The sequence below is a fragment of the Vanellus vanellus genome (genome assembly GCF_965231255.1).
Source record: "Vanellus vanellus genome assembly, chromosome: 24".
Classification (NCBI taxonomy): Eukaryota; Metazoa; Chordata; class Aves; order Charadriiformes; family Charadriidae; genus Vanellus; species Vanellus vanellus.
The window spans coordinates 609,685-622,547 of NC_138929.1; the positions used below are offsets into that span (position 1 = coordinate 609,685).

Below are 12,863 nucleotides of genomic sequence, written 5' to 3' on the forward strand. Positions count from 1 at the left end.
CTGGAGGCAGGCGCTTGGGAAGTGTGCTCTCCGGCGGGGAAGCTCGGCGCTCACCACGCTGAAGCTGGACAGATGGAAGCTCAGCTCCCGAAGCTGAGCTCGGAGCCGCATTCCCTGTGCTTGGAGAGCTCCTGCGCAGCTCTGAGGGGTTTGGTGGCATTAGGAGCTGCCTGAGTTGTAATTTTTAACTCTGATCTGACCCTGCGGTGCGAGGAGCAGCGTGAAGTGAGGCTTCCTACCTCTCTGGGTTTGTGAGAGCGGCTGTGTCTGGTCTGACCTGCTTGGGGCTGTGCCTCCCCGAACCCTCAGGGTTTGTGGGCTGTGAGATCCTGCACAGGGTGGGAGGATGGGGCTGAGCGCGGCAGCGAGGGCCTGCCTGCTGCGCTTCTGTAATCTGGTGCAAATGGCCACCGGCTGCCAGTGCCAGGGCAAGCTCAGCTCTTCTGATCTCAGATGTTTCCAATTAATTTAATGACGTGTGGTAAAAAGAGAATGAGTCAGAATCCGGGCTTTATTCAGCTTCACAGCTGGGGCAGCTGGAGCGAAATCTCTCTGCTGCCGCTCTTCGCGGGAAGCTCACCGGGGCTGGGCAGGAAGGCTGCCTTCCACGCTCGCCTTCGGCTGGGTTTTGCTGGAGCTCTCGGGATGGAGTGGTGCTGCTGGGCCCTCACTTTTGGCTGCTCTGCCGTTCACCCTGCAGGCAGGTGAGGCTGTGTTGCCATGTCCTGCGCTGCTGAGGGCTCCGGAGCCGAGTGCCAGGGTGCGGATGTCAGAGGGTGTGAAAAGGGCTTTTCCCCTCACAGCCAGGCTGGCTCCTTCCCTGCCCTCCCCCAGGCGTGCATGCCGTTATTCCTGCGCTAACGATGCAGTTTCGGTCTGTGGTTCCACCTTCCCTTGACCCAGGGCTGCCTGTGGGTGATGGCAGTGGCGCTTCCCTGCCAGCCAGAGCTGGTGGCTGCTCTCACCTTGCCGGAGACCAGCCTGGAGGCACAAACTGGTGCCGGTCCCAGGGCTCCTTGAACAGGTCCCGTGGCTGCCAGCTCAGGGTGGGTTTTGCTGAAGAGGAACCAGCTCCTGGATGCGTGAGCGGCTCTGGAGGGACACGGGGTCTGGACTTATCCCTCAGGGTGCACTGGAGCTCTGCAGTGTTGTGGGCCCAGAGCTGCACACACGGCATTTGCCCCAGCTCTGCGCTGCCCTCGGAGGGACGGGCACTGCCCGCCCCCTGCCCGCTCCATCTCTCCTGGAGCTGCGTGCCCCGGGTTCGCCGTGCCCCAGCTGTCTCTGGTTCTGGCCCCATCAGCCCTTCCTGAAGGGGAGCAGCAGTTGTGGCTGGGTCCTGCCGAACGGCTGGTGGCAGGGGGTCTGGAGGCTGCCGGGTGCCAGCTCTGAGCAGCACACGTGCCTGTCCCGGCAGGTCTCTGGAGCTGGCCAGGATGGCGCAGTGGAACCAGCTGCAGCAGCTCGACACACGGTACTTGGAGCAGCTCCACCAGCTCTACAGTGACAGCTTTCCCATGGAGCTCCGGCAGTTCCTGGCCCCGTGGATCGAGAGCCAGGACTGGTAAGGCCTTGCGAAATGCCGACATGGGGACTTTGCTCAGGACACCCACCCTCGGGTGGCAACAGGCACCGAGGTGGTCTGGAGGAGCTTTGCCCCTTTCCTGAGGCTCTTGATGTGGCGGGACTGGTCTTCCTCCCTGAGGCTTGTGTGGCGTGAAGGGGAGTGGGACTCTGTGCATGTGGTGTCAGACCCTGGACCAGGAGAAGGAGGAGCTCTGAGGTGGGGATGTCCCCATCCAGGGCTGTCTCGCATTGGCCTCTATTGTAAACAAGGTTGCCACAGAGCACCGGTTCCTGGATCCCATCCAGGGAGCACGTGGGACTGGCGAGGTGCTCGTGTGCGCTGTCTGCCTGGCGTAAGGCCAGGCTTTAAGCCCGAGTCCCAAACCTCTCTGTCGCCCTGCCTTCGTGGGCACAGTCTGAGGGCTCAGTTTAATGGCATGAGGCACGTCAGGCCTGCCCTGACCATTGCTCTGGTGCAGGTTGGGAAGGTGGCTGGGGCGTCGCGTTGCCCGAGGGATGGCGGGTGCGAGCAGAGCCGCCATGCCTTTGGTGCTGCCCTTGGCGCTGCCTTGCCCCTTCCCCTGTGCCGGGCACCCAGGACTCTGCCCTCCCTCGCCCAGGGCTTACGCTGCCAGCAAGGAGTCGCACGCCACGCTGGTGTTCCACAACCTGCTGGGGGAGATCGACCAGCAGTACAGCCGCTTCCTGCAGGAGTCCAACGTCCTGTACCAGCACAACCTGCGGCGCATCAAGCAGTTCCTGCAGGTGAGGCGGGAAGCACTGGTTTGGCAGGGGGGATGTGGGGGCAGCCCGTGGAACTCACAGAATCGCAGAATCTCCTAGATTGGACGAGACCTGTAAGGATTGGACTAGATGATCTTAACCTAACACTGACAACCCACCACTAAACCATGGCCCTGAGCGCTGTATCTAAATGACCCTTAAATATCTCCAGGGACGGGGACTCCACCACTGCCCTGGGTAACACGTTCCAGTGTCTGATGACCCTCTCAGTAAAGAAATTCTTCCTAATATCCAATCTAAACTTCCCTTGGCGCAACTTGAAGCCATTTCCTCGTGTTCCAACGGCTTCCTCGACACTGCTCGTGACCTGCAGCCCTAACAGAGGCAGAGACCCTGGGATTTACATTGTGCGTGCTAACCTTGGGGGTTTGAACCTTTTACAGAGCAGATACTTGGAGAAGCCGATGGAAATAGCCCGCATTGTGGCTCGCTGCCTGTGGGAAGAGTCCCGGCTCCTCCAGACGGCTGCCACCGCAGCCCAGGTCAGTGATTTGGGTGTCACGGGGCTGTCGTCCTGCCACCCACCCCACAGCGCTGTGTGGGTACACGGTGCTGAAGGGAAGCTGCAGTCCAAAGCTCCCCACGTGCTTCCTTCAGTAACGAGAGCTGCTTTGCACTGAGGGAAGGTCCAGCTGCGGCGGCTGATAACTTCTGCTCTGCGGGCAGCAGCTGCTTCCCGCCAGGATGCAGCCCGGGTGCTCTCTGCCGGGGGTGGCCATTAGCTTTGGTGCGCATCCATCTCTCCTCTCGCCCCTCGCGTGGGGTGTGCTGTGTGCCTTGCTGCGCAGACCTGGAGCTAACGCTGCAAGTGAGCAGCCAACCACACTGGCTTTTGTTAGGGATGAAGACCCTTCCCACAAAACCTGCTTAGGTTGGGAGGGGAGCGTTCCTGGGTCATGGCCTGGATCTGATGCCCTCCTTGTCCTTTCTGCAGCAAGGCGGCCAGGCAACACATCCAACAGCAGCTGTAGTGACAGAAAAGCAGCAGATGCTGGAGCAGCATCTGCAGGACGTGAGGAAGAGAGTGCAGGTATGTGTGCTGCCGAAGCACCTTCTCCTTTTCCCACCGAGGTGATCTAGTGCTTTAAATAAATCCCTGTCTCTTGCCTTGCAGGATCTGGAGCAGAAGATGAAAGTGGTGGAGAATCTACAGGATGACTTTGATTTTAACTACAAGACTTTGAAAAGCCAAGGAGGTAATGGAAGCTCATTAGCATCTGGCAAACCAAAGTGTGTTGCTGCAAGGAAACTTGTTGGGGGACACGTTCCAGCCCTCCCGGTGCCTCCTCTCCAAGCCTGAAGGGTGGCTTAGGCTGAGGGCATTTGCATGGCAATTGGAGGAACCTTGTGTTTTGTTTCTGCCACTGACACTGCCTCCAGGGAGTTGAACCAGAACTCTGCCTGTGAGGTAGAGTTCACCACCTCACTGTGGAGGGGATAGTGCTGCTGTGCATGCAGGAAAGCCAGCAGGGTGCTTAAAAGCTGTGTGAGATCACTGCTTAAATATAACAGCTTTCTAGAGTGCCTGCTCCTTCGCAGTGGAAGTCTTTCGTTCGTGTGATGCTTGGGAGGGTGGGAGGAGTCCATGTGCTTGGCTGAAGCTTTCTCACCTCTCTGCACAGACATGCAGGATCTGAATGGAAACAATCAGTCGGTGACCCGGCAGAAAATGCAGCAGCTGGAACAGATGCTCACGGCGCTGGACCAAATGCGGAGGGTATGTCGTGCAGCTGGCCCTCCAGATCCCCCGGGGGTGCAGCAGTGCCCTTTTCCTGGGGTATGAGTTTGGTGTTCCTGCGTGGCCAGAACTGAGAGCAGCGCTGGAAATACAGCCCTGGGTGACTTCTTTCTTGTCTGTGAAGGTGAAACTTGCAGATCTCAGAGGGTGTTGAATGTTCTGCTTTCTTTTTTGACAGGGTATTGTGAGTGAACTGGCTGGACTGCTGTCAGCCATGGAGTATGTGCAGAAGTTGCTGGCAGATGAGGAATTGGCAGACTGGAAGAGACGGCAGCAGATCGCCTGCATTGGTGGCCCACCGAATATCTGCTTAGACCGGCTCGAGAACTGGTAGGAGCTGGCTGGGGGTTGCATCAGTCCTTAGAGAGATGGCATTTGAATACCTTCTGTGGAAATGAGCTCTTTGCCTCTGGAAATATCCTTGTGGCTTCTGATGCATGCAAGCATAAATGTAATCCACTAGTCCTCGACAGTGGGCTCTAGTGCTGGAATGGTTAGCCCCAGGCCTGTGGGATTTTAAGGCTGCTGTGAGATGTTTCTGGTCCTGGTGTGTCTCTGCGGAACTTGGGGTGCAGGTTTCTTTTGTAATGAATGGCCTGGAAAAATGCATGGGGTCAGGAGATGTGTTCTGTTCCCTGATGGTTTGGTATGGAGTGTCTTCTCTCATGCAAGTGAGGAAAGAGGAGGGCTCTGTGGGCTGGGACCAGACAGGGCTTGGCAGCCAGAGCTAACACTGCTTCTTCCTGCTCCCCTAGGATAACCTCTCTTGCCGAATCACAGCTACAGACCCGGCAGCAGATCAAGAAGTTGGAAGAACTGCAGCAGAAAGTGTCCTACAAGGGTGACCCAATTGTCCAACACCGGCCCATGCTGGAGGAGCGGATTGTGGAGCTGTTCAGGAACCTGATGAAAAGGTGCCAAGGGGGGAGCGGTGGGCAGTCCCCTGGGCACAGGCAGTTGGCTCACGGGTGCTGAGCCGGGCCTGAGGTTTGACTGTGGTTCTTGTGCCTTCCCCTGCAGTGCTTTCGTCGTGGAGAGGCAGCCCTGCATGCCCATGCACCCCGACCGGCCCCTGGTCATCAAAACCGGCGTGCAGTTCACCACCAAAGTCAGGTGGGTGTCACTGGCCCCTGTGGTCCTGCTGCAGTATGGGTGAGGGACAGAAGCTGTGCAGGGGAAAGCAAGGCAGGATCTCTCTCCAAAGGAGATGCTGGTGCGGGTGCAGCCTCCAGCTTGCCTGGGGAGCCCTGGCACCGGGAGGGAATGAATCCCAGCAGGCTGGTGCCGCTGGAGTGCCGCCTGCGTGACTCAGTGCAGGGATGGCGGCTGCTGGCTGGGGCTCTGCCGCGTTCCTGGAGGCAGCCGGGATTCTGGTAAATCCCGCTGCGGGGGCGGGCAGCAGGAAGCGTCAGTGCGTCCCTGGCCAGCTGCCTCTCAGCTGGCCCGTGTTCCCTGCCAGCCTCCACCGAGAGCGGCTGCTCCGACACCAGGCTCTGCCTGGAGCTTGTTCGCCACCTCCCCTCTATGCCCCCGTCGCCCCCTTGGCATGTGGCAGCATCTGGCCACAGAGCGGTGGGGAGGGTGTTTGGTCAGAGCAGATGTTTGCCTGGTGTGGGCAGTCAGCAGCCAAAATGAGCCCTCCTCGGGACACTCAGGGAGGTGTCAGCACCTCCATGGTCCTGAGGACAGGGCTGACGTGTCACAGGCCTGCATGCGGACGGGCTCGGGGATGCCGGAGGAGCTGTGTAATGCCGTGTCCCTGTGAACTTTGGTGTGAACTGAGGTGCTGCCTGCAGGGGGATGCGCACAGCGCTGCTCTCTATGCAGCTGTTCTGCACTCTGTGCAGATGCTGTGTTGAACTGGAGTCGTTTGTGTGTGAAGGATCATGCTCACACTCTCTGTCTGCTGACTCTTTGCAGGTTGTTGGTCAAGTTTCCGGAGCTGAACTATCAGCTGAAAATTAAAGTCTGCATTGACAAGTGAGTCCCATGGTCTGATCCTGGTGGCACTGGGTGGGGTGACTGGAGTGGGACTTGTTCCTGCTGCCGTTGGAGGATGTGGGGTGGTGCTGGGTCCCAAGGGTTCGTTCCCGCTTCAGGGGGACAGTCTGGGGGCCCTGTGGGGCTCGATGTTGTCACGCAGCCGGCCCCACACGCCAGTGTGTCTGCGTCAGGGTAGGAATGCCATGGCCATGACCAGGTGTCTCTCTCCCCTTTCTTAGGGACTCTGGGGACGTTGCAGCACTTCGGGGGTAAGTGCAATGGTGGTTGTTCTTCTGTTTGTTTGGTTTTTTTTTTCCCTTTTCTTGCTTCTGCTTTTAATCCTGGCAAACGTCCTACCGTGTGTTTGCTCTGAGAGGGCCCTGTCAGCCACATTCTGTCTTTCCTCTTTCGAGGTCCCGGAAGTTTAACATCCTGGGGACAAACACCAAGGTCATGAACATGGAGGAGTCGAACAACGGCAGCCTCTCAGCAGAGTTCAAGCACCTGGTAGGTACCATGAGCTCTTGGGCTGCTCCTGGTGAGACTGTGTGCTGTCGCAGTGTTGCTTCAGCCTGTTCCTTCTCTGACAGACCCTGCGGGAGCAGCGGTGCGGAAACGGAGGCAGAGCCAACTGCGATGTAAGTGCTGGGGGAGCCCTGGTGTAAGAGCCCTTTGCTGGCAGCTCTGCTGGCTGTCTCGCTCCCTGACTCGTGGCTGAGCCACAAGGAGAAGTGGTAGCCCTGCCCCAAGAGGGGCTGTCCGCAGGCACCCTCTGGCACGTTGGCAGCTGCCAGACCAGCCCTGTCCATCCAGACCTGAGCAACAGTGTTGGGCCTGATGGCCGTGTGTCGGGCCAAGGGCAGGCATCTCCTGCATGCTCATTGTGTCCTCTTCTACCCTAGGCCTCGCTGATAGTCACCGAGGAGCTGCACCTCATCACCTTTGAGACAGAGGTGTATCACCAGGGGCTGAAGATCGACCTAGAGGTGAGCTGTGGGTTACTGCCTCTCGTTGCCATGGGCCTGGGTGCAGAGGAGCCCTGGGAGATGTCCCAGCCTGTGGTCACGTCCTGTCTTTGCAGACCCACTCACTGCCAGTGGTGGTCATCTCCAACATCTGCCAGATGCCCAATGCCTGGGCATCCATCCTGTGGTACAACATGCTGACCAACAACCCCAAGGTAGGGCTCTGGGACCGGAGTGTCCCGGCAGGCAGGCTGTAGGCAGGAGAGGGAATCTGTGGCCTGGGAGCGGGGCTGGGGCTCAACCCGGCTCTGCTTCCGTCCCATGTCCTGCTCAGGGCTGTGTTTTCTCTTGTACAGAACGTAAACTTCTTCACCAAGCCCCCCATCGGGACCTGGGACCAGGTGGCAGAGGTGCTGAGTTGGCAGTTCTCCTCCACCACGAAGCGTGGCCTCAGCATTGAGCAGCTGACAACACTGGCAGAAAAACTTCTGGGTAATGTGGTCTGGGTGTCCTGCCCACCCCTGCTGTTCCTCACGGTGCTCCCTGGAAATGGTGACTTTGGAAGAAAAGCTCAATCTAAATGTTGATGCTCCTGTTCTTCTCTGCCAGGGCCAGGTGTGAATTACTCCGGCTGTCAGATCACCTGGGCCAAGTTCTGCAAGGTATAACTCCCTCTCATCCCCGAGTGCTGTCCCTTGGCTGTTCCCTTCCTCTGAACTGTGCTCACGGCCTCTCTGCCCTCATTCTCAGGAGAACATGGCTGGCAAAGGCTTCTCTTTCTGGGTCTGGCTGGACAACATTATTGACTTGGTGAAAAAGTACATCCTGGCGCTGTGGAATGAAGGGTGAGCCTCGGCCAGCGTCAGTCTGGAGACCCTGGGTTGGGCTGGGCCATGGGAGGGGTCCCGCGAGTCCTGTCCAGGTGCAGGTGGGCTCTCCTGGGATGCTTTTTCTGTCCAGGCTCTGTTGGCCGGTTCAGAGTAAAAACCCACCTGGGAATTGTTAAAATGTCGGTGGCTCTGCCAGTGGCCGGGCCAGGTCCTGCTGCTGCCTGATGCTGTGCAGAGAGCTAGCAGGGTTTGTGTCCCGGAGTAGCTGCTCCAGTGTCCTGACCCACCCTTGCTCCTGACACCCAGGTACATCATGGGGTTCATCAGCAAGGAGCGTGAGCGAGCCATCCTGAGCACGAAACCTCCGGGAACATTCCTGCTGCGGTTCAGTGAGAGCAGCAAGGAAGGCGGCATCACCTTCACATGGGTGGAGAAGGACATCAGCGGTACGTTGCTCTCCCAACATTGTCTTGCCCAGCCAGCGTTCCTGGCTCTGAAGGGGGGTTGGACCATGGCAGTGTTCACTGATAAGACATCCATTGTCCTTGCCCTGACAAAGCCCTCTCCCTTGGTTAAGTCTTTGAGCCTGGGTGCTCTTTGCTGGTCTCTGCCTCCTAGGTGCCCCTGCCCGTGTGGGGCAGGCTTCTGCAGCACTGAAGCCCTCTGGCAGGTCCCCATCCTGTCCTGTGGGCTGTTGGGTGCCTCGTGAGGCTGAGCGCAGCCCCAGGCCCATCTTGTCCCTGCTGCTCCTGGGGTGTTTGAGGAAGGCCCTGCCTTTGCCCAAGGAATGCAGGTGTCTTGCCCTGTGTCAAAAGTCTCCTTGTACAGGGAAGACCCAGATCCAGTCCGTGGAGCCTTACACCAAGCAGCAGCTGAACAACATGTCGTTTGCGGAGATCATCATGGGCTACAAAATCATGGATGCCACCAACATCCTGGTGTCCCCCCTGGTGTACCTGTACCCGGACATCCCCAAGGAGGAGGCGTTTGGGAAGTACTGCCGCTCAGAGAGCCAGGAGCACTCTGAAGCTACTGACTCAGGTAGTCGTTGACTTTCTGTGCTCCAGCACGGCTCTTGCGCTGTGAGGCAGCTCCAGGGACAGCGCGGGTGGAAGAGCTGTCGCCATCTAGGATCCTGTGCTGTGGTCCCCCGCGGGCATAGCTGCAGTATGGGACTAGCTGGGGGTCCCCGTGGGGTGTGGGCAGTGGGGGCTGCGCGGGGGCCGGGAGGGTGGGCGCTGTCTGCAGGTCTGCGCTCCGAGGGGGGGAGAGCAGTATTCCTCCTCCGGCGGCTGGTGACAAGGCTGCTCGCTCCTCTGCAGGTGCTGCTCCGTATCTGAAGACCAAGTTCATCTGTGTCACCCCGTAAGTGTTCCTGGGGGCTGTCTTTGCAAAGCCCCACACACACATTCATGCTCAGTCTTGCTTGAGGGGGGGTTTCCTTCCCGCTCTTGCCTGGATTGTTCTGGGCAGAGGGAGACCATGGGGGCTGCGCCGGGCTCTGGCTTGCTGCCCTAACCGCAGGCCTGTTCTTCCCCTCCTGGGGCCCCTTTCCTCTGGAGAGCGCTTGGGACCGTGCCCTGAGGCCTGTTGGGGGGAGAGGGGACGTTGGAGAGCTCTGGCCAGGCCCTGACTCCGGAGGTTTCTGTGCTTTTTCCTTTCCCCCTCTCCCCGACAGCACCTCCTTCAGCAACACCATCGACCTGCCCATGTCCCCGCGCACCCTGGACTCGCTCATGCAGTTTGGCAACAGCAGCGAGGGCGCCGAGGCCAATGCAGGAGGGCAGTTTGGTGAGTCTGGGGGGGCTGTGGCACCCACGGGGGTCCTGGCTGTAACCACCCGTGGGCCCTGTGACCTCCGGCTGTGTGTCCCCGCAGAGTCACTGACCTTCGACATGGAGCTGACCCCGGAGTGTGCTTCTTCACCCATGTGAGGTGCTCCGCCGGCGCTCGCGGGGGCCCTCCCAGGACTCTTGGGCTTCCCACCTCCAAAGATCCCCCGGTCTCGCCCTGCTTGGTCACGGCTGCTCGTTTCCTCGGCAGGAGCTGGGGACTGCGGTCCTCACCACCGATCCCTTGTCTGACCCAAACAAATACCCCCTCCCCAGGGTGGTGCCATTCATCTCTTTGGGGAGAGGGAGGGATGAACCTTTTTCTATTTCCTTCCATAACAGTTTTTTATTATTGTTTTGCTCATTCAAGTGCCTATTAGCCTCCGATCGCAGCCTCAGTTTTTACAAATGCTTCTGCAGCCCCGGTCACGTTGCCTGCTGTTCGAAGCTGCTTTCCTGACTGCCAGAGTCCAAAAGCTTGTGGAGATGCCCTGAGCCCGGATTTGCCTCTGGGAGCCTCAGAGGGCATCGGCTGGTCCTGGCCTCCATGCAGGTTACCTGATGAGCTCCCTCCCGGAGCTCGCAGAGTGTGGAGGGATCTCCTCTCTCCACCTTTGGCCCTGCTGTTGGCCAGGAGCACCAGCACGCGGCTCAGAGCTGCGAGGTGGATGGGTCCCGGCGCTCCTGCCCTGCGAGGGCGATGCTCCTGCCGGGTCTGCTTGGGAGCAGGGCCTTTCAGTGACTGCCTCAGCTGGCCACCACCTTCCTGCTGCAGGCACCCGGATCTGCCTGGCTCCAGCAGCCCCAGGGCTGCTGCTGGGATGACTGGTTTCCCTGGGGCAGGGCAGAGATGTGTCCCAACACCAGTGCGTGCTGTGCAGGGTTACACCCGTTGGATCCCGGGGGAGCATGGGAGGCTGCTGGATCCAACATGACCTGCAGTGGATGGCCCGGCTTGGCCCTTTTCCCTCTGGTATGGCTTGTGGTGTCCCAGGCAGTGGGTTTGCAGCTTCTCAGGGGCTTTGCGTGGCATTTTTGTTAGAGGTTGGCTGTGGCTGTTGAGGTAGGAGGTGGCAGGAGTTGAAGGGAGCAGGATGTACGTAGGGAGAGCGATCTGCTGTTGGCCAGCACTTGACAGAGACGTGGGTGTTGCAAAGGGCAGGTTTCCTTACTCAAGGGGGTCGAGGAGAGCTGGAAGCTCTCTCTGGTTGTGGTTCTGTACATGCGCAGATGGGGGGAGCCCTGCCCTTGCCATGCAGTGGGCTCGCAGACACCGATGAACAAGGAAGAGGAGGGAGAGGCAGCAGGAGAGCTGCCCGCTCCCCCCAGCATCTGGAAGCCCGTTGTGCTAACGGGACTGCGAGGGGTGGTTGTGTGCTCAGCCCTGCCCGGTGCTCGGGGTCTGGGCTGCGGGAGCTGTCAGCACCGAGGCTGTGGGTAACATCAGCGGAAAACTGTCTTACTGGGCACCAGCCCTGGGCTTTACACGTCTGGTGTGTCTTAACTTGGCCCTGGGTGGAGAGAAACCCTCCATCATCCGCACCGGTGATGATGCTGTGGCTCAGGGTGGACCCAACGGGTTGCTCTGTCTCTTGTGCCCAGTAAAGACCATGGGGTGGTCCCCACCGCCCCCTCAGCTGTGGGCTGTGCTGTCGGCACCGCAGCCTGTGGGCAGGGCAGGGGTAGGATCCCTGGGGCAGAGGGCTGTGGGGTCTGGGCCAGTCCTGTGCCCTGTGTGTGGGCAGGAGATGGTGCTGTGGTTGCCCCTGGGGACAGGAAGGCCATTTGAAGTTGAGAGGTTCCCAGAGGGGATGAGGGCCCTGCCCCTTGGTTGCCCCTGTGCTCATATGTAGCTGCCTCCAGCTGCAGTCACTGTAGCCCTGGGCAGCACTCAATACTGTAAAAAATTTTATTTTTTTGTATATTTTATTGCTGTATCTACAGGCTCTAACTTTCTCCAGAATAAAGGCTCTGAAGCGACGTGCTCTCGGGGTGTGAGTTGAGCTGTCTGTGTGCGGCGCCTGCCTTACCCCCCCTCTGGGAACTGGGGCCTCTCTCAGCAAAACGCCGGCCCCGACGCCAGAGCTGCGGTTTGCTCAGCGCGAACCAGCCGCCCTGGTGCTGCCGCAGCTGGGCTGTGCCGCTGCCCCGCACGCGTGGGCCGGCTGCTCTCGGGCCCCCCGCTTTAGGGGAGCTGAGCTGGGGGCGGCCGGGGGGGTATTGCTGGGTTCTCTCGCCCCGGAGCGGCGCTGGCTCTCCTCCCCTTGCGTCAAGGAAACGCCGGTGCCAGCGTGGGAGGATGCGGCTGCACCGGGGCCCTGCTCTGGCTGCTCCCTGCCCGCCAATGCGTAGGGCTGCACCCCGACCCCTCTGCCGTTCCCCCTTTGCCTGCCTCTGCCTGGGGGGGGCGGTGGGCTCTGGGGAGAGAGGGGGCTTTCCCCACTGTCCCTCTCCTTGGCTGTGTCCCTAGTGCTGCAGGGAGGGCTGTGGCCCTGGGCTGAGTGTGGGCCTGTCCTGCCCTCTCGTGGGGACGCGCCAGAGCTGGTGCCCTATGGGGATGCACCCACGGGCCGAGGGCAGTGGGTGCGGGGTGTGGAGGGTGTGGGCTGCACTGGGGCTGGAGCAGCACAACAGCGACCTGATGCCAAGAGAGCACCACCATCTCCCGCTGCTGCCACACCATCACCACCCGCAGCCCTCCACAAAGCTGCAGAGCAGTGGGATCCTTACTGTGTTTGGGCTCTGATGAGGCCAAGAGGGAGAGATTATTGTTCTGTCAGGGCAGGATTAGCAAAGGGCTTTTTCCATGCGGGTCATGCTAAATAAATCCCCCCTAGCCCCTGTGGGACCGGTTGTGCTGGGCTGGTTCCAGGCTCTGGAGATTGCCCCAAACCTTCCTGTGCCCTCCCCACCCCCCGGAGCATCCTGCTCCTGTCCCTGTTTTGGGAACCGGACCCTCCGAGACCCTCTGTTTCGCCACCAAAACAAAGCAGGGCTCTGTGTGGAGCCGGTAAACCCATTCTGCTGCCCCGAGGCAGCAGCGTGGGATTGTGCACCCGCTCCTGGCAGCACTGCCTTGGGTGCCATGGGGGGGTAGCTCACGTGGGAACATGCCCCAGCCCAGCCCCAGGGACACCCCCTCTCC

At 59.9% G+C, this 12,863-nt stretch overlaps 1 protein-coding gene across 4 annotated transcripts; it reads left to right on the forward strand.

Moving 5' to 3' along the window:
• The first annotated feature begins 286 nt into the window (after nt 1-286).
• On the forward strand, nt 287-11,698 carry STAT3 (signal transducer and activator of transcription 3). 4 transcript variants are annotated; one of them, XM_082494768.1, is made up of 24 exons: nt 287-704; nt 1,418-1,564; nt 2,187-2,331; nt 2,754-2,852; nt 3,305-3,400; nt 3,485-3,566; nt 3,993-4,087; nt 4,287-4,438; nt 4,864-5,022; nt 5,129-5,221; nt 6,029-6,088; nt 6,331-6,360; nt 6,505-6,598; nt 6,682-6,729; nt 6,994-7,077; nt 7,173-7,271; nt 7,413-7,548; nt 7,666-7,718; nt 7,807-7,901; nt 8,193-8,332; nt 8,715-8,930; nt 9,209-9,251; nt 9,565-9,677; nt 9,765-11,698. In XM_082494768.1, exons 1-24 carry the CDS (start codon nt 454-456, stop codon nt 9,818-9,820), a joined length of 2,586 nt encoding a protein of 861 aa, XP_082350894.1. In that variant the 5' UTR covers nt 287-453; the 3' UTR covers nt 9,821-11,698. The 4 variants fall into 4 exon arrangements, with proteins under 4 accessions (XP_082350894.1, XP_082350895.1, XP_082350892.1 ...); XM_082494769.1 differs by having other exon boundaries at nt 8,715-8,927; XM_082494766.1 differs by having other exon boundaries at nt 9,565-11,698.
• The last annotated feature ends 1,165 nt before the right edge of the window (nt 11,699-12,863 follow it).